This window comes from Xylocopa sonorina, chromosome 1 (genome assembly GCF_050948175.1).
Source record: "Xylocopa sonorina isolate GNS202 chromosome 1, iyXylSono1_principal, whole genome shotgun sequence".
Classification (NCBI taxonomy): Eukaryota; Metazoa; Arthropoda; class Insecta; order Hymenoptera; family Apidae; genus Xylocopa; species Xylocopa sonorina.
This window is the reverse complement of record NC_135193.1, coordinates 2,497,615-2,525,062: the sequence shown is the minus strand read 5'-3', so window position 1 is coordinate 2,525,062 and position 27,448 is coordinate 2,497,615. Positions and strand designations below refer to the sequence as shown.

Here is a 27,448-nt window from a genome sequence, read left to right as displayed (position 1 = left end):
CACATTAACAGCACACGCTAGGTCTAGGTTATGTCTAGCAGGTGCACATTATGTCCAGGTACAGTCAATAGAAGTAAAGTCATCCGTGATTTGTAACCGTACCTTTAGACACCCAGATGGTACAGATTTAAATCTCTCGATATTTAATTTGTATTCTCTACACTTTCCCCTTTTGCTAGCAAAAATTTATGCTATTAAAATCGTACAAGTGTTGTTTAATAATACGTTGAAACAAGGACTTACTGATGTCCGACCTAAATTCGCCCATCGTTCAAAAATGGAGGCGATCGGACCGAGACCTACTCTTTTGAACGCAAGATTTGTTTCGCTGAAAAAGTTATAGGCAGGATTTATATATAAATTTACTTAGAATTAGAGAATATTGATTCTGCTCAAGTTCGAATGACTATCAGTTTCGTATTGAAACTAGGGCATAATAACAAAGACAGCTTGTAGTATTGATACAGCATTTTGGATAAGAACTCTATCAAACTTAGTGGCCTGATTTTGATAAAATACCGGAATTCACACCAAAAGGTCAGCTATTCATCAATAAAAGATTACAACAATAGTTTCACGGTTTATCTAAGGTGTGTACTTCAGCAAGCAAGGGAAGACCTTTAACGCGGATAAGTTTTGTACAAAATATACTAAAGACAAGTAGACGACATTATGCGACATGGCGAACAGGTGTCTTACGATAACACTGGATTAAATGTTTATCAGAGAATACGACAAAAATTCCATCGATTGACATACAAAGTTGTTCCTCGTTCGCAAAATGTATATTTAAGAAATTTACTGTATCCAGAAACTCTAATTGACTAAATTTCTATAACGAACACAATTTGATTGCAATTCATTAGCAGAAATGTTACTACGTGATTCACGTTTCATTAGCGAATACGCAATTTCATCTGTAATGATCTAATGCGTATAAAACATTGGACTCGTTTGTAGACGCTGTTTTATCGTCACATGTTGCACTTACACATGTTGATCGAGATACTTGGCAATAACGATTCATCTGATGCAATACATATTTGAATTTGTCGGAAATTCATTATATGTAAATAGTGTCTAGGTAACAATCATTTGCATATGTAAGTTATTCCACCATCTGAATTAGTAAAACTTCACAAACTTTCTAACGGCAGATAACAGACAGAGACAACGATAAAGAGGAAATCATCAGGAAGAAGATTGGACAACGTTTAGATACACCAACTATATCATATTTTATTTTCTGACATTTGATTATACGATCATTACCTATTCCTCTTCCTCATCTATTAGGTATTTAAACGACGTCCAATACCCTCCACGAATTTGTCCCGCCTAAACAGTTTTTAAATAGCACGACGTTTTCTTTCCTTATTAACTCCTCAAAGTAAATAATTCGGATATAAACCAGAAAATATTATTAACTAACAACCACTATACGAAACAGAGCGATATCGCACCGATGCAGCATACACATATGTCTGATGCTGTCGGACATGAACTTATCATACGAACGACAAGCGTTTTTGGCCGAACAGTAAAATTGAATTTGTTAAAAAAAAAAAGTAGTACCGTATACGATATTTTTAATAGATTTTGATTGTTCGATGTAAATATTATACATAACACATATCCGAAACGTATACCAAACGTACACTTTTATATAATCTTCAAATGAATGCTCAATTGAAACAAAGACCATCGGTTCAAGGTAGCTTCGTAAAGTGGTGGTGTGGAACTTCCTAATTCCATATATTACATAGGAGAATAATGCGTTGGCTACAACTAAAGCGACCTTGATCCTAGATAGCGGCTTCGACGATACGGTAAGATGAAAGAGTGTGAGATATTCTACATAAGACGCCGAATGCTGCTGGTCCTCTTACGTAATATAGATCAAATTTATATGTAAAATAACTTGAACTCGTCAACTTTACTCACCGGTGTCATTATCGTGTCCTTGAATTCCATCTCCCACATTCTCGGTGGCCATGGAAAGAGCTGAAACCAAGATAAACAAGCTTGTTCTGTGCTGTCTTCTTTATTTAACGTTTCGCATTATTAATGCACAACGCGTTATAAACATACGCGCCCTAGAAAATAATTACGGCCTTCCATGCACGACCAATAAATATTTAGGTAGAAGCTGTTAGTTATCCGCGAAATAGAAGCACTGTCATCGGTAACGCGGCCATATTTTCCAACTCGAACATGTCCGTAGATAATGAAACAAAAATTCGATAATATATGTATACATACGTCCGCGTTTCACTTCCGGACCGGAATTATTTACGAGATGCTGACAATCGAAATTTTTTACGAGTGAATTGTTTCTTGCAGTTTGAACTGTGCAAGGTGATTCACGGAATTCAAACAAATCGTATTTCGTTTCCGGTAGTTATAAAAAGAAAATTAGAAGGAAAAAGATAAACAGACTCAGAGGGAATTCTCAGGACCAATGCCAGTTTATGAAAACTTATTCTCCTGTCGTTGCGCACAACAACAGAAGCACTCAAGAAAAATGATTAGTTCGTGAGAATATTTTAAATAAAAGTTTCCTTAAGGAACATATTCAAACGCTTTTCCATTGTAATCTACATACTTCATAGAACAATCTTTTTTCCATTATACAGTTATAACCAAATTGACATAATTTCTGGGTATGGTTATGCAACGCATTCTTATTCGTTCTTTAAAACCTCTTACAAAATGTAAAGAACACGCAAGTGCATCTTATCTTTCAGTTAAAATGACATTTACTATTTTACTCCATTTATATTGTTTTTTTTTATGCCTTTTGAACGAAAAAGTAGGGACTGTTATATTCCTTTACGTTATGCTTCTGAAACGGGAAACTACATCAGAGTAACATTACGTACGGCAAAGGAAGTGGTCCTTTAATTTTCACATTAAGGGTCAATGAAAAATATGCGACAAGCATATCGTCAAGGATATAGAACCTATATTCTGAAATCAGATCCTTAAATTAGCAAATAACCGTTTAATCGAGGAACTTTTTATATGCGTAATTGCTCCATATTTTATAATGCGGGGAATAATTAGCTTTAATCGTCAGCATCTCGTCTAATAATTTGCCGCCCGCCCCAGAAATGAGTTATGACGGTATGTAGCTTAACGAACGCTGTAGCTTAAAGAAGAGTTTTCGTGAATGAGTCAACCGTGGAATGTCACCCTCTGAGATAAGAATATCAAAAACTGAATACGAATTTATATTCGGTACAATTGATGTATACGCGCAATTATATTAATACTTCGAGCTATTTTACCGTACCTCTTTTTGAAATACGCCGTTTCGTCGGTTGGCGGTCTAAAATTATTATCATTAACCTGACGAGACTATATAGATATATGGAAATTGACTTCAAGCAAAGAAACCGATGAATGCAAGCAGAAAATTAAATGTACAATAGAATAGAGTACGTGTATAAGTTGAAAACATGCATTGCGCGCAAGTTCTATGTAACAATATAATTATACTTAACTCACAAAGTGTATGTACACAGATTTTTTAACAATTTCATGTAAATGTGCGTTCTCTTTTCGTTTTGAATAGCTTATGGACGTATACTAAATAGCGAAGGAAAGAAAACGATAGAAAATCAAGCGCAGAGAAATGTCAGGCATAATTACTTGGGGTATCATTTGAAGTATTGTGTGCAATTAAAGAAAAAAGCATCCTACGTGGTCTATTTACCGATCCTTACACTTTTCCCGACAGTTTACGTATCAGAGCTGAACCGCATCTGTGACCTCAAAATATTTCAAACAAATTTTTATCCATCGTGCAAATAAACGAACTGCGTTTCTCATTGTCGGTGTAATTGCGCCGATCAGCCGTGACCTAATTCAGATAATTGTTTCTATTTCCATTAAGAAATTGTACTCGTCCGGCAGGGACGATCAATTCTGTCTTTCCGGCGAGGAAAAACCTTCAACGCGATCGATGACACGCCGTCGTGCAACATTAATAATCCTACTAGAACAACAGACCGGAAAGAAGGGTACAGAGAATATCGACGATACGCTAACGTAAGAAGTTGCGCTAATTCGTATTCAGTGAGAGCAATCATATAACAAGCCTGCGTTCAGGAAGTGAACGATACCGGAAAATGAATCTATAAGTATGCATAGCCTGCGAATTGTCACCTCGATATCGTTCATTTTATTACAACGTTCTTATATACCATACTACGTACGCGAGTCTCTCACTAAACGGAAATGTCCCGAGCAAAATGAAAATGTCAGTGTGCGGACAAGTGTGAATAAAAAGGCATTTTTTATTAATAATACATCTTTCACAACTGAACGTCGAATTTGTACAATGTTCTCTATTGAAAATTGGTCTACAAATCAACTGGTAAATTCTTCCTCGGTCATTCATAGTAAGTGTACGTAGGTATGCGTGTACGTGCGTGTTTACACGTGTATATATGCGGAACCGAATAAACAATTAAATTATTACTCACTGCAGCAATTGTAATTGGTATTGCCACAGTCAATCGTAATACCGCCAGGCATGTGAATTAACGACAACTAGATGGTTACGATGGCCAAACATTCCTGCGGTCTTCGTGCAATTAACGAGATTGAAGTGACATAACGAATTAATGGTCTAGCATTTAAATGGTAGCGAGGAATTAACAATTCATTAATAATTCAGATATGGGCAATACAGAGTCCTTGAGTTTCCGTCAGTTGAACGAACTACAAATATTAATGAAACACTTCCGAGTCTACGTCGGAACGAGAACGCTGTTATTCAGAAAAACGTACGCGTGTGATTTTGAGTTACTATGTTTACGGTACAGCGATTATCTATTACTCGTAGCCTTTACGTTTCGATTTTATCTGTGAATTCCGAAATAAATCTGATCGACCGACAGATAATTGTAAGAATCTCAATTGATTATTCGTTCTTATTAAAAGTATTTAGCTCGTGCAAGCAATGTCAGTCTGATGACGTCAATTTAACAAGTTTTCTTAAGGACTCCAACCGATATTCGTTGGATCGGATGGTACCCTACCATCGCGATTACAAACCTTTATTCTAATAGATAGGGATACTAAACATGTTAATGAAATGCGATAAGAAATATGAGTACGTTAGAACAGATTGCATAAAATTAATTGAAAATTAATAACGATGTTACTGGAAATCCAACTGAAACGCTTTATCAGACTGCTGAAACTTTTAGGAAGTAATTTATTTTCGAAAAATCTCTCAAAGCAGAATGTATTCAAAATTTCTATGATGTTATTCAATCATCATTTTTATACTTTCTTTATACGACATACATACCAAATCTAACTATCAAACATCTGATCGTACGAGCGAAATGAATGAAACTTAAACAAAATAAGAAAAATTCAATTTCGCGATAGTCTTCTGTTATCTTTACTCGAGAAATGTTCACTTGCACTACGTTGACTCTTTAAATTACGTTTCAATTGAAAGATAATTTCCCATTAACGAGTGAAGAAGGTGTACTTCATGCGAATACTTTGAACACGATCGGAACGCTTTCGTAACGAACGTACCGTGCATAAAAATAAAGCGAACGCATTATCATCTCCATGTCGTACAATCTGAACAAATGATCGGTACAACCGGAACAGGCTTGAACTATTTAACGTTTTTTCCGTAAGCATCGATTCCGCGGCTACCTGTATTCTTCTTTTTCAACACGACGGAAGAAAAGTGAAACTGTTATCTAAAAAACACAATAAGTTTATTTGCACGATTCGCGTTCAAGATTTAAAAGCTAAGAGAGACGTGAAATATATAAGGCATCGAGTGTGCCTGTATTTTAAAATCGTTTTACCACTTTTCGTAATAAATTTTCCAAGCAAATAGTATGTAAGCCGCACTTGTCGTTCGAAAGGAGAAGACAAACATCTCGAGCAGCGAAACAGTGGTGGCGTAAAAGTGTAAGAAACACGTCTCCTTATCTCGTCCGCGCTAACCAACTGTGACGGTATGTATTTCATCGAAATATCGAACAGTTTAATGGTAACGATAGAGAAAAGACGATGCAGCATCATGGAGCGTATGAACGGAAAAGTGAACTGTGCTTTCAGAATAAGTTCTTCTAGAGGACTACCATCACATGCTCTTGACAGCCCTGAATGACAGCAGTTTTCAATTGAATGATCGCGCTAATACCTTATCCGGTATTTGCGAGTAGACTTTATTGCGACGTTTAATACAGATTCCCGTGTTCAGCTTAAGTTTTCCTTGTTTACGTCTCTATCATGGAAATTAATTAGACTCAACAGTAATAATTACCGCGCAATGGAAACGTTTAAGTAGGATAAATCTAAGCGATGCAACGAAGAATACGTTTAATGCGATTCATTGCATATCGGTGATGTGTGAAGAATTGTAATCGGCCCGGTTATCGAAAGGTATATTACTCGTGGAGAATAAGGAAAGTCCGTAAACAATATACTATAATGTCGGTAGTTATGATCGAAAAAGCAACGATAGCGTCGATGCCAAAAAGTAGAAACAGACGTCTAATTCTACTTACGGAATATATATATATATACGTGTTCGTCAGCGGTTAAAGCACGAGTTACACAAAAGATGGGCAAACGAGAAAGCACTTTCTTTCCCACATGCGATCCACGTACATTATGCAGCATACTGGACATCAAATGTTCGTGTACGTACCGACTTCGGCATGTTGTATGGAGAATTCCAACATAGTAGGCTGAAATCAGTAGAATCGACCTGGCTATCGTGTGTCGGCGCAAGGGAAGGGTGCGATCGTACAGCAAGGACACATAGATGCACCAAAACAACAACCATATACATATATATGTATATACACATATATATGTATATGCATGTATCGTATGTATGTATGTATGTATCTACAAGGAACAATGCAAAACGTTCAAGTGCACACAAGCCGTTAACTGTGAGAGGAAGATGGCGACGGCTAATCAAGTGTTAAATCCCGAAACATACTTAGTAATCGACAAGTTTTCATCGATGCGACCAGTCCGCACTCTCTCGGTTAGCTCCGAATTTGATACAGCATCGACACCAATATCCCCCTGAGGACGACAGAAAACTCACGGTTATGCATTAACACACACGCACATACTCGACCCGATCGGTCTGTATTGTCTCTGACACACAAGCACGCGGCCACGCGCGTATTTACGCGTTAAAAGTAACGGGCAAGGTGATCGTGAGGAGTCTATCTCGTTCGCGGCAACCGGGAGAGGAAGTAAGAAGGAGAGACTTTTCACCTTCGACTGACTTCGCTGGACTGACTGAACCAAGAACACCGCCGTTCCCGTTCCCTTGCCGCTGATTTTCCCCCCTTCAACTATTTTCTCCTTCTCCGTTGCCGCTTCTTCCACCTCCTGATCCCCTTCTTCGCTCTTTTCTCATTTACACCCAAGCGTGTTTTCCTCTCCCGAGGGAACCGATCAACGATCACCGATCAATGCACCTGTTGGTGCACTCCGATCGAACCACGGTTCTCCGGCCATTCTGAATGATACGACGCTGCACGATTCTACGACCAACCTCTCACTTAGCCATATATAGAGTATCTGTCACGCGTTAAGACAAGCACTGCTTTCGATTAGATTACTATCAGATGAAATGCGGTAGCACAATCAGACGACACATATACGATACATTTATCATAGAGCTACGGACGAGCTTCACCTGTACAGATTACCCTCTTCTCTCGTTTGCCGCGCTCTTTCGTTTCTTTCTTCCGTATTTCGTTTAAAAATTTAGAAAGCAGACCAACAAGCTCCTGTAGAAAGTACATACGTATATATTCGCGCGTTCTCACTAACATACTTGTATATTCAAAGATTATTCATCCATAGATACGTTGAAAAGGATATTGGACATTCGGTTTAAAGCAAATAACGATGCTCATCTTCTTTCCCTAACTCTCATAAATAAAGAAGCAGCTTTCTTTTATGTTTCCCAGCTTTTTTTTTATATTCTCTCATTAAAGGGGAGATATCTCTAATAATTGACGGATTTGTCCTACACGTAAACGTAGAGAACAGAGTTTTATCCGCCAACACGCTCTAATGGTGGTATCTTTTCTTAGAACGAAAAAGGAAAGCAAGTATTTCCGATATTAAGTTGAAGGTGATATATGATAATTGGATTTTATGCGGCATTCAGTTTTGAACGGCGAGACTTTTTCGCGGCTTCGTTAAAATTGTTTTGTGTACCAATATTTGAAGTACTTGTGCAACACTTACACACTCATTGAACCAAATAACACGATCCGAGAACTTGAAGAACTACAATTAAGCTCGATACGAATTAACGCGATTACAGAATACCGAATGTTCAACTGTTTGTACTGGAAAGAGTTTTCTAATGACCGCTCAACTCGATGGCTTCCGGACTACTGACAACACTCATGACCGTATATACGTCTATTGAAAGATAAGGACACCGTTATGTCCTTATAGAATAGGAAGAAATTAAAAGGCTGCGTCACTTTGATATTGTCAATTGTTACTCGATGACGTTTATATTAAATGTCTTAATAACCTGTCTCATCAAATCACGTCTTCCATTTTCAATTGCTTATTACATATTTTGTCAAGATCGATAAGATTTCATGCAATCATCTTTTGTTCATATTTAATGGAATATCGCGTATCTTTATTAATGTACATTTTTGGAAAAACAATTATTACTTGCATGATATATAATTGTGTTAGGTATCTGTATGGACAGAAGAGACAAAAAACAATGAGATATATTCAGTCCAGTTTAGGTGGAAACAAGAAAGGCAAACAAGCGTCTAAATCTGAAAATTATTTTAAAGATCGCCCTATATGTGAATTTTAACATTATTGGTTGGCGAATACTTAAAAGCTAAAAAGCATATGTGAAATAAATGTCACCTGTATATATAATACATATATTTCAGTCACAAAATTCTAGAAAATTTTTATCTTGGAAAATTGATCATTTCCTGTGCAATAATCAGAAATACAAAATCTCAATTCATCACCGGTTCTTAAAGAGATTTTATCATACTTGTACAATTGGCACAATACCTATTCTCGAATTGGTAACTTTAGACCAAAAACGTAAGATTGTTAAAACTGCATTCCAAGAAAATATTCTATGATAATAAAATTACTTGACAGCTTTCATTACTTGTTAAATTTGCTTAACTTAATCTATTAGAACAAATTAGCGTTAACTGCCAACGCGTCCAAGGTTAGTATGGTCAATCAATCCTCTTCTACCCCTCTACAGCTTTAAATCAGCGTAGGCGAATTATATGCCAGGAGGAATTTAAGCGAGTACTTCTACTAGCGAGTAGTACTGATACCACTACAGTAAATATTAAATGGCAAATAACAATTTACGGCAATAAATTATTAATTACGATTATACGATATATTATAATATCCAGTTTAACAGGATAACATTTTATACACTGTCATCGCTGTTCCTCGCCTCACTCTCTAAACTATACTTGTACATTCACCTACACCTATGTACAGGACACCGGCGCGTGGCCACGTTATATAACAGTTTTATTTAAAAAATTTAATAATTTCGATTAATGTCTACATACCTCTGCCACAACGACGTATCTCTTTTGTTACCTTGTTACCTCTTTTGTTACCTTCTTGTCTTACAAGCAACAAGGTAAGCTGTTTCTGCTGTATCAGGAGTGGACAATTTTCGATGAGAGTATCTCTGAGGTCCCTAAAATAATATGTACAAGTTAGAAGTATGTATAGTATGTTTATTAAAATTTTTTTTAATTCAAATGTTATTGACATTATATATAAAAATTACGGGATTCCTAAAATAACAAAAAAATAATGCAGAACGTAAGAGGTGTACACGATAGGATTACTGTACGGTTTAAAACATTCGGAAGTGACCTTTGCATTCACATGTACACACTTAAATTATACATGTTTAGTATACTCATGTATGTTTGATATCGGCATACGTGTCTAGACTCTCGGATAAAAAGATAACGTGCCCGCGTTTTCATTAAGTTCTGACAATATACGATACATACATTCACATATACTATCAGATACCCTTATTATATTATATGATGCATAGTTAGATAGTCTATGTTGTATTATTCAATAGAAATTATTCGATACAAATTTCTACAAGCCAATATCAGGATTCATATCAGGTGATCGTGGCAGTAGTCGTAAAATATTAACACAGTCATACAACAACATTTTTTGCACCATCTTGATTTACGCTTCGCGTTATTGTTGCGAACTAAAATTGTTATTCGATTCTTGTCCACAGACCACCTGATTTTCACCTTAATAATATGATATTGTGATCTCTCCACAATTTCTAAAAATGAAATACGCGTACATTTATAAAAGAAATGGGAATATCAATACTGATCCGCGTTTGTTCTTTTTTGAGTATTTTTTATATTAAGAACTGAGAAAGCAACACTTCCAAACTTAAATGTAGAAGTTAATAGCAAATAATTCTGGGTCTCGACCAATGTCACTTTTTATCTATAATAATTAATCTTGTGTATAAGGATCTGATGAAAACTTATGGAGCGTAGAAAATATTACATGGTCACTCAAACGAAAACTGATTTTCCTAAACAGTAGTAAAAATTCTTTGTTGAACAATTTTTTTTAGTACACTAATAAATGTGCGTCTCCCATTTTCCGTACATCTCACTTTAAAAAAACGTGCATAAAACGATAAAATCCTTGTTTTTCCTAGAATCTAGTGATCAATTAAAATGTTAATAAACTGAATGCAATACAAATCTACGTTGTTATATCTGCACGGTTAACCATCCAAACATAAACAAAACAAAACAAATATATATATATATATATATATATATATATATATATATATATATATATATATATATAACTTATAGTACAATTATGGCCGATGTATTAAACACAAATATTTATGTCTATTAATGTGCAACAATTTCGAAATATATTTTTATAATTTCCATTTTCTATAACAATCTACTACCTAAAATTCACCTATTATAGGTAAAGTATTCTTTCACAACAGATCTTTTCCAATGATAAAGCGTTGACGTAAAGTGTCACTGATGATCAAGCGAATAGTTCAAATGCCTGATAATGGAAATAAATCTCAGATAAGCTATCGTATATTACTCGTGTATTATACTAAAGGTTGAAGAGATATTGATTTTAATGATAGATCTGCTATAAAGATGACCGGTGTAGCAACACACAAAATTCAATATGAATTAATCACTGAACAAATAACAAAGTAATCACAAATAAGAAATATAAAACGCTTATCTCGAAAGTTAAAGTAAAATATTTGCTGTTGAATAGCCACAGGTAACAAATTATTTGTTCGACGTTTCTATTTCGAGCCTAAAAATATCCATGAATTCAGTTTTTCCTTTCATTAATTTCCGTTTATCGTCAGCCCTCAAGCACTGTCTATTTTCACTACTTTTCCCGATCACCGTTACAGAATGATCAAAGAAAACAAGATTAAAATTCATACGAAACTCATAACTGGCACATATATTATTAGCGTAGGTTGTAGACATGGATAATGTGAACAGCACAAACTCTTGTAAACGATTATAACTCATATATCTTAAATCCCAAGTACTTTCTGTGTCTTTTACACGTTATATGTAAATTTCACTATCTTATTTATATTAATGTTACAAATTACATATTCATGTAGTAAATAAAAAAAGAATTACGTTACTTTTGTATACGCTCGTGCGGGACTGAACGGCTTCAATGCCATTTTCAATCTCTTTTTACAGCTATTGCTAAATGTACTACATACTTTGAGTTTATATAGATCAAATACAATTACATTTTATAGAACTTAGTTATTTCCTTCAGCTGCCTTATCGTACTGAAATCCTCATCAGATAAAATATGAATATCCTGTATGTATCTAAAGCTACAAGATTATCGAGTTGCATTGCACAATTTATATTGCCAGCAATAAAGTTGCATTAACATAGAAATTACTCTGCTTAAACAATAAAATGTACTCCAGTGTTTAATTAGTAAGATAAACATGAATTTGGAAATTAACAAAGATTTTCAGGAAAAATCGAAAACATTCGAACTTAATTTTTTACGTACAATCGAAACTGGAATGCTTTTAATCGATTAAAAACAAAAGGCATAACAATATTACCAGTTGTTATTGCAAAGCAATAACAGATATTATATCTTACATCATCGTGATTGTAATCCGCTCTTTCATAGCACCGACTATTGTTAACTTGTGAGCACAGGCTTTTCTTTTTATATTTGAGCTGTAGCAATAAAATATTGTTTAATATCGTGCATCTTGACGTATATATATTTACCCTGTGGATTTTCTGCCACGTGTCTCAAAACGATTAATTGACATTCCGTTCAAACTTTAAACGTTTCCTTATCACTATTAAATATGTCCGTCGAGCTCTGGAAGGTGATGATATTATTGTTATATAAGTTAATCTATAATATATTACGCAACACTGTCGTACATTAAAATATATTGTCCAATAACATTCGTTGCTGCTAAACAATCGCTATTATCCTTTCCAGAAATCAAAATCAAAGTAAAATTTAAATATCTTCTGAATCAATGGTTTTGCGGCATAAATAGATCCATATCATACTTAAAGATCTGAATTCTACTTTGAGAAACATTATTTCTAATAAATTAATCTATCTTGAATTAAAGGTTCCTTCATTGTACTTGCGCACAGCATATTTACATTACTTATCATAGCAATTAGGGAATGTCATACCTTCAGGCTTTAGTAGTTGACATTTCTCAGAATACATATTCGTTTAAAAGTAGACAAGGTTTAAACATTTTTAATTTATTGTTCTAATCCAGCAGTAAATGATAAAACGTGGGAAAAATGTCCGCAAAAACGTTGAATATCCACGCATTGATATTATTTATGGTATTATAATAAATAATACCTATTAAAACGTTAAACCCATTAACAAATGTTTCTCCTAAATATGTACATCGTATGTTGAGTTATTTGAAAAAGTGGTACTTGATTAATTTAAAAAAATGATCGATCTTTATTTATATGTCATTGTTTGCACGATTATCAATTTGTATTCACAGACACACACATATATGGAAGTTGTGAAAAAAAATGTGCAATATGAGAAGTTAGAAGTAGTTACAAGCAGTCTCGTGACTGTTATGCACGTGTTGCACACGTGATTATATAGTTAATAAGATAACGCACATACGTATGTACATGTATTCATAACTATGTACAACATACAAGAGTCTACGGTTTAAAAAGAGTGAACCAGTTCTTGCAGTTTTAGTCTTACTGCAATTTACCACACGAGATCTCTACAACTTCTCAGTTATTTGCGTTTTCAACAACATACATAAAAGGAAAAATTTTATCAATTAAATATAATGTAAACAAAATTGATATGAACAATATTATTCAAGGCGTTGTAATTGTTTGCTCCATATGTCGATCTTCAATAAGAAACGCATTTCGCATGTAATTCCATGTGAAAGATTTTTTGGTAAGGTAAGGTCCTCGAATACTATTTTTTCTTTTTGGTGGACTGAATGTTATATATGTGAGCCGGCACGTTTCCATACGCGCAAAACCAGTTCCGGTCAAATATTATACGTCGCTTGTTCCGTGTGATTGTGAAATTCATATTTGCCTCTCTTGTAAAGTAATTTTTATGTTCCTTCGTTCAGATTAAACATATACATATATGTATTTTGGGGAGATGAAAATGTTTGTTGAAAAATCAAAGTATCATTGAACAATGTAAAAATCAATAAGAACATTTGGTTCTACATTTTTAATTTAAAATCAGAAAAAATATTTCTGGGGTACAGCAAACTTTCTTCCACTTTCCTGAAACACTAAACATTAATTAGGTATCCTCGAGGAAGTAAGTAACGAAGAATATCTAAACATTATTTCCTTCTTCGATATTTTATCATGTCCATTGGTTTCTGTAAACAGTAACATGTTAAATACGCAAAGGAGTATATGGTAGCAAAGGTTTGTAACAAAGCTGTTCATGTCATAAATACATATGGCAGTTGTTTGTTACAGAACCAGAAGAAAACGATGGTATTAAATCAACCCCACGGATGTGGTTATTCTCAACGCACGATATCAAGACAAGTGAGTAATTTCGCCGTCAAATATGACAACGAATTGTCTGTGCACTGTGCAGATATATATTACGGCATTATTGAATTATCTTATTATGTAAGAGCTGCACTGTTGTTTTAGTAGATGTCAGCTTAAAGATTGGTACGTTCACCATCTGTTCTGAAAATCGAAAATCAACAATTGATTAGAAATATTTAGTTGTACACATTTTGGTATATACAGCGTTAGCATCGAACATCGTATGAAAAACATGGTTTAATGACTTTATTCTTATATTCGACAACATCATTTAAACTATCCAACATTGGAAACGCATATCAACTATTTGTTTCGTTGCCCATTCGTAACCTAAATTAATCCATACTTGACAGATAATACGGAATCATTCCTTGAGCGACATTAACATCGTGAAGTACGACATGCACGTTTTGAAAGTCTTGTAACAAAAGAGACAATTAATAATAATTAATACGATAAATTAATTGTGGTAATAATTCTACGCTGCTACATACTACCCCAAAGTTTTCCATATTCATTTCATATAATCCACCTGCTGTCAATGAGCATGCCTTTTTACTTCTTATTTGCATCGTACGAAGCATCTTCTGAACTTTTACCGGCATATTATACCAAGTGGAGCTATATCTGTAAGAAAATCAAATTTAATGAAAAAACCTGCAAGCCTTCAAATCGTTAGTATAGTGTACTCATACATCAAGAACATACATATTATCCGAAAGCGCGGAGCAATGATCGAGAAGTACCTGCCCAGGAAGGCTAATCACGAACAAATGAAATTGCTCAGATCCAAGGAATGCAGCAGTTCTAATCGCTTCTTCCGGTTTATTCAAATTCACGACTATCTACAAATAAATTTACCAATTAGATAAAACATATTTATGAACTCTATCTATTTTCATTCGCTACATTTTGTCTTTTACTTGGACAGCAGTCACGCTTATACCCATCATATTTAATCCAACTTGAAGCAGATAACTGGATCGGCTGCTTTCATTTAGAATATTGTAAAACCTTGAAATATAATACAAGAATAAACTAATTAAAAATAATATAAATTGGTAATACATTATGGTGTATAAATCAATTATGAATACAAACTGGATGGCTTTATCGTGTGTGATAATACACTTTCTGAATTGCCTATGTGCATTAACTTCACTAGTAAGAACGCCACAATTTCCTGTCACTTTCTGAATCTGATACCTGCTCGTAAAAATAAGATGAAATAAATCTAGAAGCTACTTATTAGCACCATTTAAAGAGGGCATAGATAATAATATAATTGAGTATCTTAGTTTAACATTATTATATTTACCCACACACAGCCAATAATCCGCTAATGTGGTGAACTATAAGAATATATAATGAGTCTATTGTAACTACAATCACAGCAACAACGGTTGCTCCCCAAGCTAACTGGAAGTATACAAAATAAAAGTATTCATCATCGTCGAAAAGTAAGTAATTGACTCTGAACAGGTACAAGCGCGATCGCGTTTCATTTAAAGGAAGGACCAAATCGAGCATAGGGGAAAGCAACGGAGTCAGCATAAAAAGTGTCACAGAGGACAATAGTGTATCTGAAAAATGATAAAAAAAATGTTTATAGACGTCCGCGAATAGAAAAATTATAACAAAATAACTCACGCCTATATAGTTGTGCAATTTTGCTTCCTTGCAACATGATTTCTTCCAATACGTGCAATTCATTGTTCAATTTCAATTGCTCCCACTCTTCTGCCACGAAATCAAACATTTTCTTAAACTATAATATAACACGTTTGTACAAAAAATATTCCATACACTTAAAAATTTGTTAGTACGATGACGAGTGTACATACATTTTCCCGATGAATATACATATTTAATATTTTAACAATGCTAGTCACAGTTGCAATTAGGTGCGGTAGACACTCGATCACCCCGTCGATATCCTTGTCACAGAATGACACATAAATTTCTATTGACTATCGAATCAGGATCGTACCGCAACCCCAAATTGTTTAACAATGGTACCTGATTAGTTTCTTTATTACGCAGAATTCACTCAATTCAGTTTCTTTGCGCTATCTACACTCTTTTCCTATCAAACACTCAACACTTCTTTTCCTTACCGTTGGAATAAAAATGCCTGCTGTAGTAATTATCATTACAAATAAAATAATTTTTCTGGTTTCGCTTCCTTGACGAGGATCTTGCCCCAAAAATTGCAAATATTTCTGAAGCATTTTGAAGTGCGGGATATCAAACATATCGAGATCTTCCCTTCTGCTCCTCTGAAATACTAAATAGGCCATGTTTAGATTTATTCAACATTTGTTATCAAACTACGCTAAATATACTGGATAAATATTATCATATTAAATACAAAATTAATATCGTCATGTTATACTCGTTTTCGTTTCCCCTTACAGCTCATATTTCTATGCTTCTGGAACAGCAATATTTCAGGTATAATGTAACATGCGTAAAAACAAACGGTTCGATAAAACTGAGCTCTACTAAAAATATGAAACTTATTCTTTATAGGGTCGAAGTACAATTGATATCAGTCGAACAGAAATCGTGAATGTCTGATGCCAAGTAACAACGCTGTTACGTTACTTCAACCCCAAACCGTTTGATCTTCGACAGGTGCGCATTACGATCTCATTTTTAAATTATAACATTGTGTGACAGCTGCATAGTGTATAAGATAATTATGTACACATGTTCCTGAAATGCCCGTAAATTGCACTGAAAATCGAAGATCGAACATTTCGAGTTATTTTACATGTCTGTTTTATTAATGTATCTATTGTCAGATTAAATAAGATTATTGAACTACAACAATTGTTTGAATCTAACGATTAAGAATATCATCGGAAAAATCGTGTATACGAACTCCATACATCGTGAAAAAAGAAACCTGTCTTTCGTTGTGCTAATACTGAAAATATTTCTTCGTTTGCATGTTTTTTATATAGTGCAACTTCCACTACGGTCAATAAAAAAAAGATACGTATCAAATACTTTTTCCTGCAATCTAATTAGTACGCAAACTTCGTTAAAATTAGGTATGTTTCGTTAACACTATCGTGGTTAAGCTAATAAATGTAAAATCAACCACATCATTGTATGGAACGGTTGATTTAATAATTTTATTTGCCCGTCTAACATCATCTAAACTATCTAATATCAAAATTACATATCGATTATTTATTCTGTTATCCACATTGTATCCGCGTTCTTATACAATCCAGATATCAAGTGGAGTAATCACGACTAAATATATTTTGGGGAAATAATGCAAAATCATTCCCTCAGTGACATTAACATCGTGAAATACGACATGCACGTTTTAAAAGTCTAGAAATAAAAGGACGATTAATAATAATTAATGCGATGAATTAATTGTGATAATAATGCTACACTGCTACATACTACCCCAAAGTTTTCCATATTCATTTCATATAATCCACCTGCTGTCAATGAGCATGCCCTTTTACTTCTTATTTGCATCGTATGAAGCATTTTCTGAGCTTTTACCGGTATATTATACCACAAGGAACTATATCTGTCAATTCAATGATAAAAGTTATGATTATTTAAATCAATTGTATGGTATATTCGTGCAACAAAAACATACATATTATCTGAGAGGGTAGAACAATGATCGAGGAGTACCTGCCCAGGAAGGCTAATCACAAATAAATGAAATTGTTCGGCTCCGAGGAATACAGCAGTTCTAATTGCTTCTTCCGGTCTATCGAAATTTGCTACCGTCTAAAACATAAAGTTATTAATTGAGTGAAACACTTTACAAACTCTGTCTACATTTGTTCGTTGCATTATATTTTTACTTGAACGGCTGTTACACTTATACCCATCATGTTTAATCCAACCTGAAGCAGATAACTGAATCGGCTACTTTCATTTAATATATTATAAAACCTCGAAAAATATAACACGAGAATTAATTAATCAAGAACAGTATCAGTTAGTGACTATATTATGCTATATTATCGTTGATGAGTACAAACTGGATTGCTCTGTCGTGTGCGATAATACAATTTCTGAATTGTGTATATGCATCAGCTTCATTAGCGAGAACAGTACGATTTTCTGTTACTTTCTGGATCTGATACCTACATATTTGCAATACCAAGTGTAAGATATTCTTAGCACATGTGAAGATAACGCATGTAATAATATAATAATTGGGTATTCTTTTAATTTTTATTATATTTACCCACACACGGCCAATAGTCCGCTGGTATGGTGAATAACAAGGATATACAAAGAATCTACAGTAACTATGATTAGGACAATAGCGATTGCTGCCCAAAATAACTGGAAGTATATGTAAAAAAAGTATTCCTTCTCGTCGAAAATTAAGTAATTAACCCTTAATAGCTGTTGACGCGGTCGAGTCTCATTTAAAGGGAGGATTACATCGAGCATAGGGACAATTAGAGGCGCCATCAGAAAAAGTGACATAAATGACAGCAACGTGTCTGAAAAACATTAAACAAAACACTCGTAAATGTTCGAGTAAACAAATTAAAATAGAATAACTTACTTCTATATAATTGTGCTACTTTGCTTCCTTGCAATGTAAGTTCTTCTAATACGTCTAATTCATCACTGAACTTCAACTGTTCCCATTCTTTCGATATAAAATCGAACATTTTCTTAAACTAAAATATAACACGATTTTGCACTATCTCGCATGCACAAAAATTTGTTATTTTAATAACGAATCTACATACATTTTGCCGATAGATATAGATATTCAATATTTTAACCATGCTGGTCGCAGTTGCAATCAAATGCGGTAGACATTCGATAACTGCGTCCATATCCTTCTTACGCAATGACACATAAACTTCTATTGACTATTGAATCAGAATTATACCGCAACCCCAAATTATTCAATTCACTCCGTTAAGTTTCATCGCATTATCTACAGTCGTTGTCTATTGATCACTCAACTCATCTATTTTTCTTACCGTTGGAATAAAAACACTTGCTCCACTAATCACAATTACAATTAATATAATTTTCCTGATTTCGTTGCTTTGATAAGGATCTTGCCCCAAAAGTTGCAAATATTTCTGAAGCATTTTATAATACGGGATGTCAAATATATCGGGATGGTCTCTCCGGTTCCTCTGAAATACTGAACAGCCTAAGCTTTAGGTTTATTTCACAAAATATTATTTGCCATTAAACTACCCTCAAGAGTACAAGAATATTATTAATATAACGTTAATATCTATCGACAAATTAAGATTGTTTTGTCTTACGGTCCATATCCCTAAATTTTTGAAACAGTCAAGTTTTGGATAGTGTAACATGTGTAGTACCAGACGGTTCAATAAAGTACCACTCTATCGAAGATATAGAACTTATTCTTCTGACGCCAATTGACAATACTATTACATTACTTCAACCCCAAACCATTTAATCCCCGACAGGTATACATTATGATCTCATTTTTAAATTATAACACAGTATGACAGTTGCTTAGTGTATAAGAAAATTATGTGCATATGTTTCTGAAACACGCGTAAATTCCACTGAAAATGAAAAATATATGTATATTTCGAATTATTTCGCATATCCTTTTCAATCGTATTCGTTAGCCGATTAAATAAAAATACACGCGATGGATCGCTAAAGTCTGTTTCACTTTAATAGATGATGAAACTACGTACGCCTTTGCACGCAAGAGTATCAAATAACAATAGTTGTTCGGACAATTCGGAACGTGATTAAAAAGATCTTTTATACAAGGTTCGTACCTTGTGAGAAAATAACACTACCTTTCGTTATGCGTAACACCGAAAATATTGTTACGTTTGAAACATTTTATTACTTGATTTTATACATTACAGGATGATTTCAAAGGTGAAGAATAAGTCTACACTTATATGAAGCGCTTTCATTTAATGTGATTAATACCTGAATAACAAAAGAAGAAAATGTAAAATGAAACAAATAATTGACATAGAAAAATTTAACAAATTTTCGTACTTACCTGTACATATAAAATGAAATCTAATGCAGCTGTAAAAAAAATGGAACTTGAAAGCACAAGAGAGGTAAACATGTACAAAACAGTAAAACCGTACATAAATTGGAATAAATATGTTATAATGCACTCAAAGCGAAGATTAAACGAAATAAAAACTTAAATTATGACGTTTAGTTATAAAAATACTCTGCACTCTATGCTGAAACGAGTTAAACTGAATATTGATAAAAAGTAACGGACTTAGTCGAAGGCTCACGTGTACTGTGGAATAAACATCTTATAATGAGTATTCATTTGTATAACTCCGTATCGTGTCGCCATTGCGTATCAAGGTAAGATTAAGCTAATCTGCTGTAATCTAAATCTATTTTAATTTGAATCTATTTAAAATTTTAAATGTATTTCTACATTGTTACATAATCTTACTTGTTTAACTGCAGCATAATATATAACAGAAATCCTAAATATTTATTTACATTGCCTTAAACAATTAGTAATAACTGATTGATTGTTTACAAGTACTTTATACATTAGCATAGTATAGTAGTTGATTACATTGCTAACAAGAGATGTAAAGGAGTTTTCATTAGTTGTGTACCTTAGCAAATAGAATTTGGTATGCTTATTGAACAATTTTGATAAATTGAATGTAAATTGTATGGAGTACAATTTTTAATTTGAACATTATTAACTTGTGCTTACATTTAATTGTCCTTCTTCATACGATTAGAAGTCATCCTGTATATTATTGAATCTCGTCCCGGGTCCATTTGAGAAATTGTAACTGTTTTTATAACAAATAAAAATCGAAAATAGTATTATGCACATTATTACGTAAAATTGTAGTAATAAAAAATGATTACGTACTGCAAATAGCAAGGAGCGAAAAGACAAAAACAACCCCAAACCATAAGAAAATATTGAACATGACAGGATAATTTTCCGAGTATGTTTGCGCGAGGCCTTGCACTTCCTGAAACATAAAACTTAATGTATGAGATATTATATTCTGTTATAGTTGATTATTACATATTAGTTACAAAAATTCTCAACTTTAATATATTTATTAATTACGTTCTAAGTTGTCTATATATAATATCAACAATTCTAGTACGCAATAACAGCAATAAATAAAACTATCTTTAGTTATGTAAAATGTAGCTGATATAATACCGTAAAATCCGTAAAGAAATTTTATATTTTGTATTTAAATAAAAATATTAATTCTAAAACTTAAATTAAAATACTAATTAAAACTAATTGATTTTTGAACAATATTTTTCGTAACTTTAAAATTCGATGCAAATAAAAAAGACTTATAAAGGATTACAACGATCGTTTTTTTACCACCATAAATCGTTCTTATAAGTTTACTCAATCAACCGAATCTTTGTCATATAAGCACAACTGAAGAGACTAAAAGAGTACGAAAAATGTTGTACAACAGAGATACACTCAATTGCATTGAACCGTAAGTTATATTCCCACAATGTATGATTATTAGTGAAACCAAATATATTAACTAGGAAAAAATACTTCTTCACCATTGCTCTTTTATGACAATGGATACGACCAAACCAGATCTGTATGTAAGTAGGGTATGTAGGTCGCTAAATCATACACCGTGAGTACACCACCTAACACATTCCGTGTCACTTGAATCATGGAGATGATCAGATTGCCAAAAATGCAGTACAACTACTACTTTTCCTTATAATTAGATATTTATCGTAACTGTTTTCTTCAAATTGGAAGTATTGCTGCAATGCATACTCTTTTCATGCCACAGAACGTGTTAAATATTTACATATTACATGTTACAGTTCACTATCATAAAATCATCATGCATCTTATCGAATAATATACGACATTGTATTTGTCATGCACAATAAAACATTTCAACTTAATCATTTAATACAAAATTATAATTAAAAATCGCTAAAACAAGCATTGTATAACTAAGCAAAATTTTTCCTATAAGCGGAATAGTTTTCGAAATATAAAAAAAAATACATTTTCATCCTAAACTTCAAGAAATGACGATGGCACATAGAGACATAAAATAAATTAATTTTTAAAAACTACTTTCTTTACAAAATCTTATCAAAATTAACTATTAGCAGTTGGGATATCTCGCTTATATAAACCAAGCTCAAGATATATAATTCAATAGATATTCAAATAAAATACAACATTGATAACAAAAAATCTAAAAGAAGCAGAGAAAAAAGTTGTATTTTTTGAAGCTTCGGATGAATTATTATATAAGCACGTTAATAACATTTTAAGAATGAAACCACATGCCTTCTTTACTTTAATCATTGTACTTTCAATCATTATATTATCATGTAAAACTTCCTGATTTTTGTACATTATAAAAAATAATCTTATTTTACTTTTAATAATATTATATAAAAGATTATGTGTTATATGTTATTCTATAAATTTTTGGATTCCAGAAGTAAAAGAAGCATGTGATAATATAAATAATACATTTAAATATTTTCAATGAATGAAAGTATTATATATGGCAATAATGGACATGAATGTTTGCTGGAGTGTTTCTCACAGGTGACAAAAATAGGCCATTGTACAGAGTCAAAGATTTAAACAGCATTTTACGTAAATTTCATAAAAATCGAAGATTATTACTTTGAAAAGCTTCCTTATAAAAAATTTTAATCGTTAATACATTTTAAGTAAAAAGTTTTAAATTATGAAATGGCAAAAAATTCTAATTATTGCCTTACATTTTATGAACTATATATTTCGATGTATCCTATTAATATATCCAATACCACAAATATATACATATTTATATATACTTAATTCATTAAAATCATATACAAAAATCAACAAAAGCATACATAAAATTATATTTATGTATCATGTTACGCTAACAAAATAGAAAAGCTAAAAGTATTTTCTTTTACTGAAATGTACTCGCTAAAACAAATTAAAAGATATTTAACATTCCCCCAATAAGCGTATCCGAATTTTGGTATGGTCAAATGCATATAAATTTTCAAATAATATGCAAAACAAAACTTTAAAATGTATGTTAAGGTGTTTGTGATACCTGTCCTACACTCTGTGTGTTGTAATTTTTAGTATTCTCCATATTAGTCAATTCCTGACCACTTTCTTTGATTCCACTATCATTATGCGAACCACTATTTGTAGAATTTTTCATACCACTAGAAGACTTATTAGCATTCTTAACACTTGTATCTGAATCCTCTTCATCTTTTATATTTGTGTTTTCATGTTGTTGATCTTGCTATAAATACATGTATTTATGTAAGCAATATATGCATATATATTGCATGACTTCAAATAATCCAAACCTAATTTAATAATCAGTCTTACGTTACGTATGCACTTAGTAATATTATAAACATGGGAAATAAAAATACAGATACAATGAAATTTTTTAAATTCTAAAAATATTTTTAAATTGCGAAGAATTATATCACATCACAAAATAAAAATATCATATAAAATGTAATTGTTCCAATAAATTTTTCTATCATTCATATAATGACTTGACCGTTACAGAATATAGTAATTATAATCTGTACAAGAAAATCATAGACGCTCGGGCCACATCTTGATAAAGAAAGAACATTACGTATATTAAACCTGTGAATACCCTGCACCTGTTACCAACAAACTGTAAAATCAAACAATGTACACATTGACTACATAAAATGTGAAATAAGATTCTTCAAATGATATTGGCAATCTATACTTTGCCCAGGTAACGTATATATTATTTGATCATTACATTTTGTCAGTAATATACACAGGGTATTACAAAAAAAGTGGTAAGACAATTAAGGTGGTCAGAATTATTGCTTTATCTTGCAGATACTATGTGTAACCTTTAAGTTAATGATTTGAATACTGTATGCTCTTCTTGTTAAGATGTGCTCCATATCAATTTTGTTTGCTTTATTATGTTCTGTATACTAAAATGGAATGCTGAATATTTCCTGATAATTTATCGTACCAAACAAAAGAGTATTTTGAATTATTCAATCACAAATATTGTACTGCTTAATTCATTAACATGTTTGAAACTCATGCAGAAAGCTTTCTCTACTTTTGTACACTTTTTCACTTTTAACAAAATAATTTGTCCATGCAATAATCTGAACATACCTTTATCGCTTTATTATTATTATCATTACTAAACACTGTATTACTTTTCACCCGTTTAGCTTCCGAAGGGGTTTCTACAGCTTTAGTTGTATCATCCTACAAAATATGTAGGTATTAAGTACAATTATTAAATATTTAGATGCAACTTTTATTATACTTGCAATGCAGATGTACTTGTTATTCAAATGAACTAAAAACATTTATCGTTATTATTTTTAATATTTTTTATCATAGATTCAATATTCTACATAAAGCATAAGTTTTAAGTGGGCATACTGTGGACAATCAGTTCCATGCTATAACCTCACATTATTGGGTATATCAAATGTAACATAAAATATCCTAATATATATTATACACATGGACTCTCAAATATCTGTTTTATAAATAAGTTTTCATTATAACCAACTTAACAAGTAAATTGGATAAGTAGAGCATAATATAATAAATGTAAATTCTATACAAAAAGTGTACATAATCTGTTAACTATAAGATATAAAAAGTATAATGAAACATTAAAAAATAAATATTCATTGGTCATATAAAATTATGTCCAATTGATTTTTTGCCAAAACTTACATATTTATATTATATTATATTAATTCATATACAAGCTATCAATCTTAAATTGACTTAAAATTTAAAAAAATAGAAGGTAGCTGATAAATGCATTGTGCAAAGCACATCAATGTCTATAGCTAGTGATCAAATCAAATCATCAAATCATCAAAAGTCACAAAAACTGAAAATTTTCTTACAACATATATATATATAAACATGAATAAGTCACATAAAACTAGAACATAAAATATTTTTGAAACTATTAATTATACCAAAAAGTGTCCCAAGCTAAAGTCTAATGATTTCAAGACACATAATTTAATGTGAATTGTTTGTTATACATGGACATATTAAGGTCAAATTTTGTTTAATGAAATTTGTTAATATATTAAAAAGATATATTATATTTAAAAAAAAGTATTTATGTTAAATTATACTGTCCTTGAAACCCTTTAACTTCAACTTGAAATATTTTTTAGAATAATTAATAGTTTAGAATAAATTTGAGATTCCAGCCTTGAGTGACTCACTCCATCTATGCATTATATACTATATACTCTCTGTGTATATATATTTGTTTATTTCTTATCAAATGCAACAACACATCAAGAAATTATAATTCTCAAAAAGGTATAGTAGCTGGAATATGTATCTACAAATATAAAGATTGAAGAAAGTCAATTTTGCTTAATTTTATGATTCAGAATATACTTGTGGTGTAATCTTTGACTTATTTCTCTAAAGATAATATATAAATATAAAAGTACAAACCACATCTGGTGTATCCCTTTTCTGTCGTTCTAGAGTAACTGAACGGATATGATGTACTTTGCTCGCATCATTTGTAAAGGCCACAACCATCACCTAAATTACAGAATAAAAGAATTACTGAAATTAATTTTTTTATGTGTATTTCTTTGTTATATATTTCTTACCTGACCATCATATGCTTGAATAAATGCATCATTAATAGCATTCAGAGCATTATTTAACAATGATAAAGCTTCTCTTGAAGTAGTTGAATTACTCCCATAAGCATCAAAAATAGGACGTAAGCCTGATATAACAAGCCAATAAATGTCAGATTTTGAATCTGGTTTGATTGCCGAAGGTGCCTTTTTAGCAATAGCATGGAGTAATTGTACTTCTTCGAGGAACTTCCTGTCCTCTTCCTTCCTTAAATTTAAAGCTCTTAAAGATGTTTCATCGATAGGAGTGGGTTTTAGTTCTCCAAGAGCAGACTGTCCTAGCTAAATTTATATTGTACGAAAATTATTTTAATAAATGCTATGATACTTTAATCATTTTACAAGTAAATTATTATTGTTTAAACTGTTCATTTGATTAAAAGAAAATAGTTTAGAAATACTTACAGCATCTAGGCCATCACCTAAAGATATTCTCACTAAAGTGTTATTATTATCTCTTTCTTCAAGACGTTCTCTAAGGGCCTGCCATGTAGTTTCTTCAACTTCATTAACATTTAAAGGAAACCTTTTACCTCTTGGTACATCTATGGAATCTACTCCTTCTATTACTATTGCAACAACAGCTTCTGGAAGGCTAAATGGATCAGTGATAGAGATGCCACTCCATATTCCTCTCTATAATAATATAACAATAAAGCATAATTAACATTCAAACTATTATAATCTAAGGAAACCTATTTAGTTAACCATTAGTTTAATTTTAAAGAAAAATCATTTTCAATGTAAAGATTATGTGTAATCAAATTATTAATTCTATTCATAACAAGCAATGGTATTTATAACATGATATATAAATTGATAAGAAGTAGCGTTATCAGAAGTAAAGAAGAAAAAGAATAGAGATAGGCCCCTACGCCATCCTAATGAATCCTTTATTAAAAGCACATAGTACGTATCTGGATCATTTCTAATTTTATAAAAACATATGAACTTAAGTGGATAGCTGCATTTGTATGATATATTATCAGTATTATAATACAACAATAACCATATAGTATACTTTAAACTAACAGTTAGTACGCCAATAAGTTAGCATTTTCATTTTCATTACGCTGTGATTTTCTAAATGCTATGCATGATTTGTAACTTGAATATAAAATATTAACAAAAAAAATGCACCAGTTTAACAGTGAAACCTAATCCAGCAGCTAATACTTCTTTCAATAAACTTTGCTCGACTTCTTCATTGCCACTAAATAAAACACTATTTGGGCTGTGCAGGACCACAAAATCTCCACTTGCTTTGACTGTAACAGAAGAATATTAATTTTAATAGCTTTAACTTCATTAATTAAACGAACAATACAAAATTAAGTTTAAGTATTACTTGAAAGTTTATATAAAGATTATACCTGCAACTAACGCAGCTATGAAACACAAAAATAATTTAAACATTTTTATTTAAAAAGAGACACTACACTCATCAAACTGAGACACTCCTTTAATTTAATACGAAATCACAAACTGATCATATGACCTCAAAGTACTCTATGGTGATGATAGCAACA

At 32.2% G+C, this 27,448-nt stretch overlaps 3 protein-coding genes and 2 long non-coding RNA genes across 12 annotated transcripts in view; 1 reads left to right on the top strand and 4 right to left on the bottom strand.

The window, feature by feature from the left end:
* LOC143425461 (uncharacterized) overlaps positions 1-8,407 on the bottom strand; it is a 35,762-nt gene extending 27,355 nt beyond the window's left edge. For 2 of the 7 annotated variants that reach the window (XM_076898276.1, XM_076898311.1), the window contains exons 1-3: positions 6,998-7,320; positions 6,698-6,761; positions 1,945-2,004 (exon numbers count right to left, since the gene is read on the bottom strand). In XM_076898276.1, the coding sequence (XP_076754391.1) occupies positions 1,945-2,004; positions 6,698-6,731 (94 nt within the window). In that variant the 5' untranslated portion in view covers positions 6,732-6,761; positions 6,998-7,320. Of the gene's footprint in view, positions 1-1,944; positions 2,005-6,697; positions 6,762-6,997; positions 7,321-8,271 lie in introns of those variants that run through there. The other 5 variants (XM_076898301.1, XM_076898321.1, XM_076898285.1 and 2 more) reach the window with 4 other exon arrangements.
* LOC143431225 (uncharacterized) lies at positions 3,693-4,392 on the bottom strand. The gene is made up of 2 exons (XR_013102689.1): positions 4,345-4,392; positions 3,693-4,232 (listed from the first exon to the last, which is right to left on the bottom strand). It is a non-coding gene; the product is annotated as an uncharacterized LOC143431225 (long non-coding RNA).
* Positions 8,408-13,396: 4,989 nt separating the features above from the next.
* LOC143427550 (uncharacterized) lies at positions 13,397-14,465 on the top strand. The gene is made up of 4 exons (XR_013102325.1): positions 13,397-13,572; positions 14,124-14,195; positions 14,310-14,327; positions 14,409-14,465. It is a non-coding gene; the product is annotated as an uncharacterized LOC143427550 (long non-coding RNA).
* A 44-nt stretch (positions 14,466-14,509) lies between these two features.
* Positions 14,510-19,788, bottom strand: LOC143432666 (uncharacterized). Its single transcript, XM_076909509.1, has 23 exons — positions 19,199-19,788; positions 18,959-19,084; positions 18,769-18,886; positions 18,439-18,703; positions 18,200-18,334; positions 18,050-18,113; positions 17,836-17,972; positions 17,631-17,763; positions 17,518-17,555; positions 17,279-17,410; positions 17,092-17,225; positions 17,035-17,049; positions 16,853-16,943; positions 16,600-16,708; positions 16,322-16,516; positions 16,049-16,174; positions 15,855-15,972; positions 15,523-15,787; positions 15,306-15,410; positions 15,128-15,218; positions 14,913-15,049; positions 14,699-14,831; positions 14,510-14,622 (listed from the first exon to the last, which is right to left on the bottom strand). The coding sequence occupies exons 1-23, from the start codon at positions 19,310-19,312 to the stop codon at positions 14,569-14,571; spliced, it is 2,835 nt and encodes a 944-aa protein (XP_076765624.1). The 5' UTR covers positions 19,313-19,788; the 3' UTR covers positions 14,510-14,568.
* An 817-nt stretch (positions 19,789-20,605) lies between these two features.
* Atp6ap2 (ATPase H(+)-transporting accessory protein 2) lies at positions 20,606-27,448 on the bottom strand. 2 transcript variants are annotated; one of them, XM_076898103.1, is made up of 9 exons: positions 27,293-27,448; positions 27,060-27,187; positions 26,325-26,555; positions 25,887-26,201; positions 25,723-25,815; positions 24,391-24,486; positions 23,306-23,506; positions 21,094-21,199; positions 20,606-21,010 (listed from the first exon to the last, which is right to left on the bottom strand). In XM_076898103.1, exons 1-9 carry the CDS (start codon positions 27,333-27,335, stop codon positions 20,931-20,933), a joined length of 1,293 nt encoding a protein of 430 aa, XP_076754218.1. In that variant the 5' UTR covers positions 27,336-27,448; the 3' UTR covers positions 20,606-20,930. The 2 variants fall into 2 exon arrangements, with proteins under 2 accessions (XP_076754218.1, XP_076754227.1); XM_076898112.1 differs by lacking the exon at positions 24,391-24,486.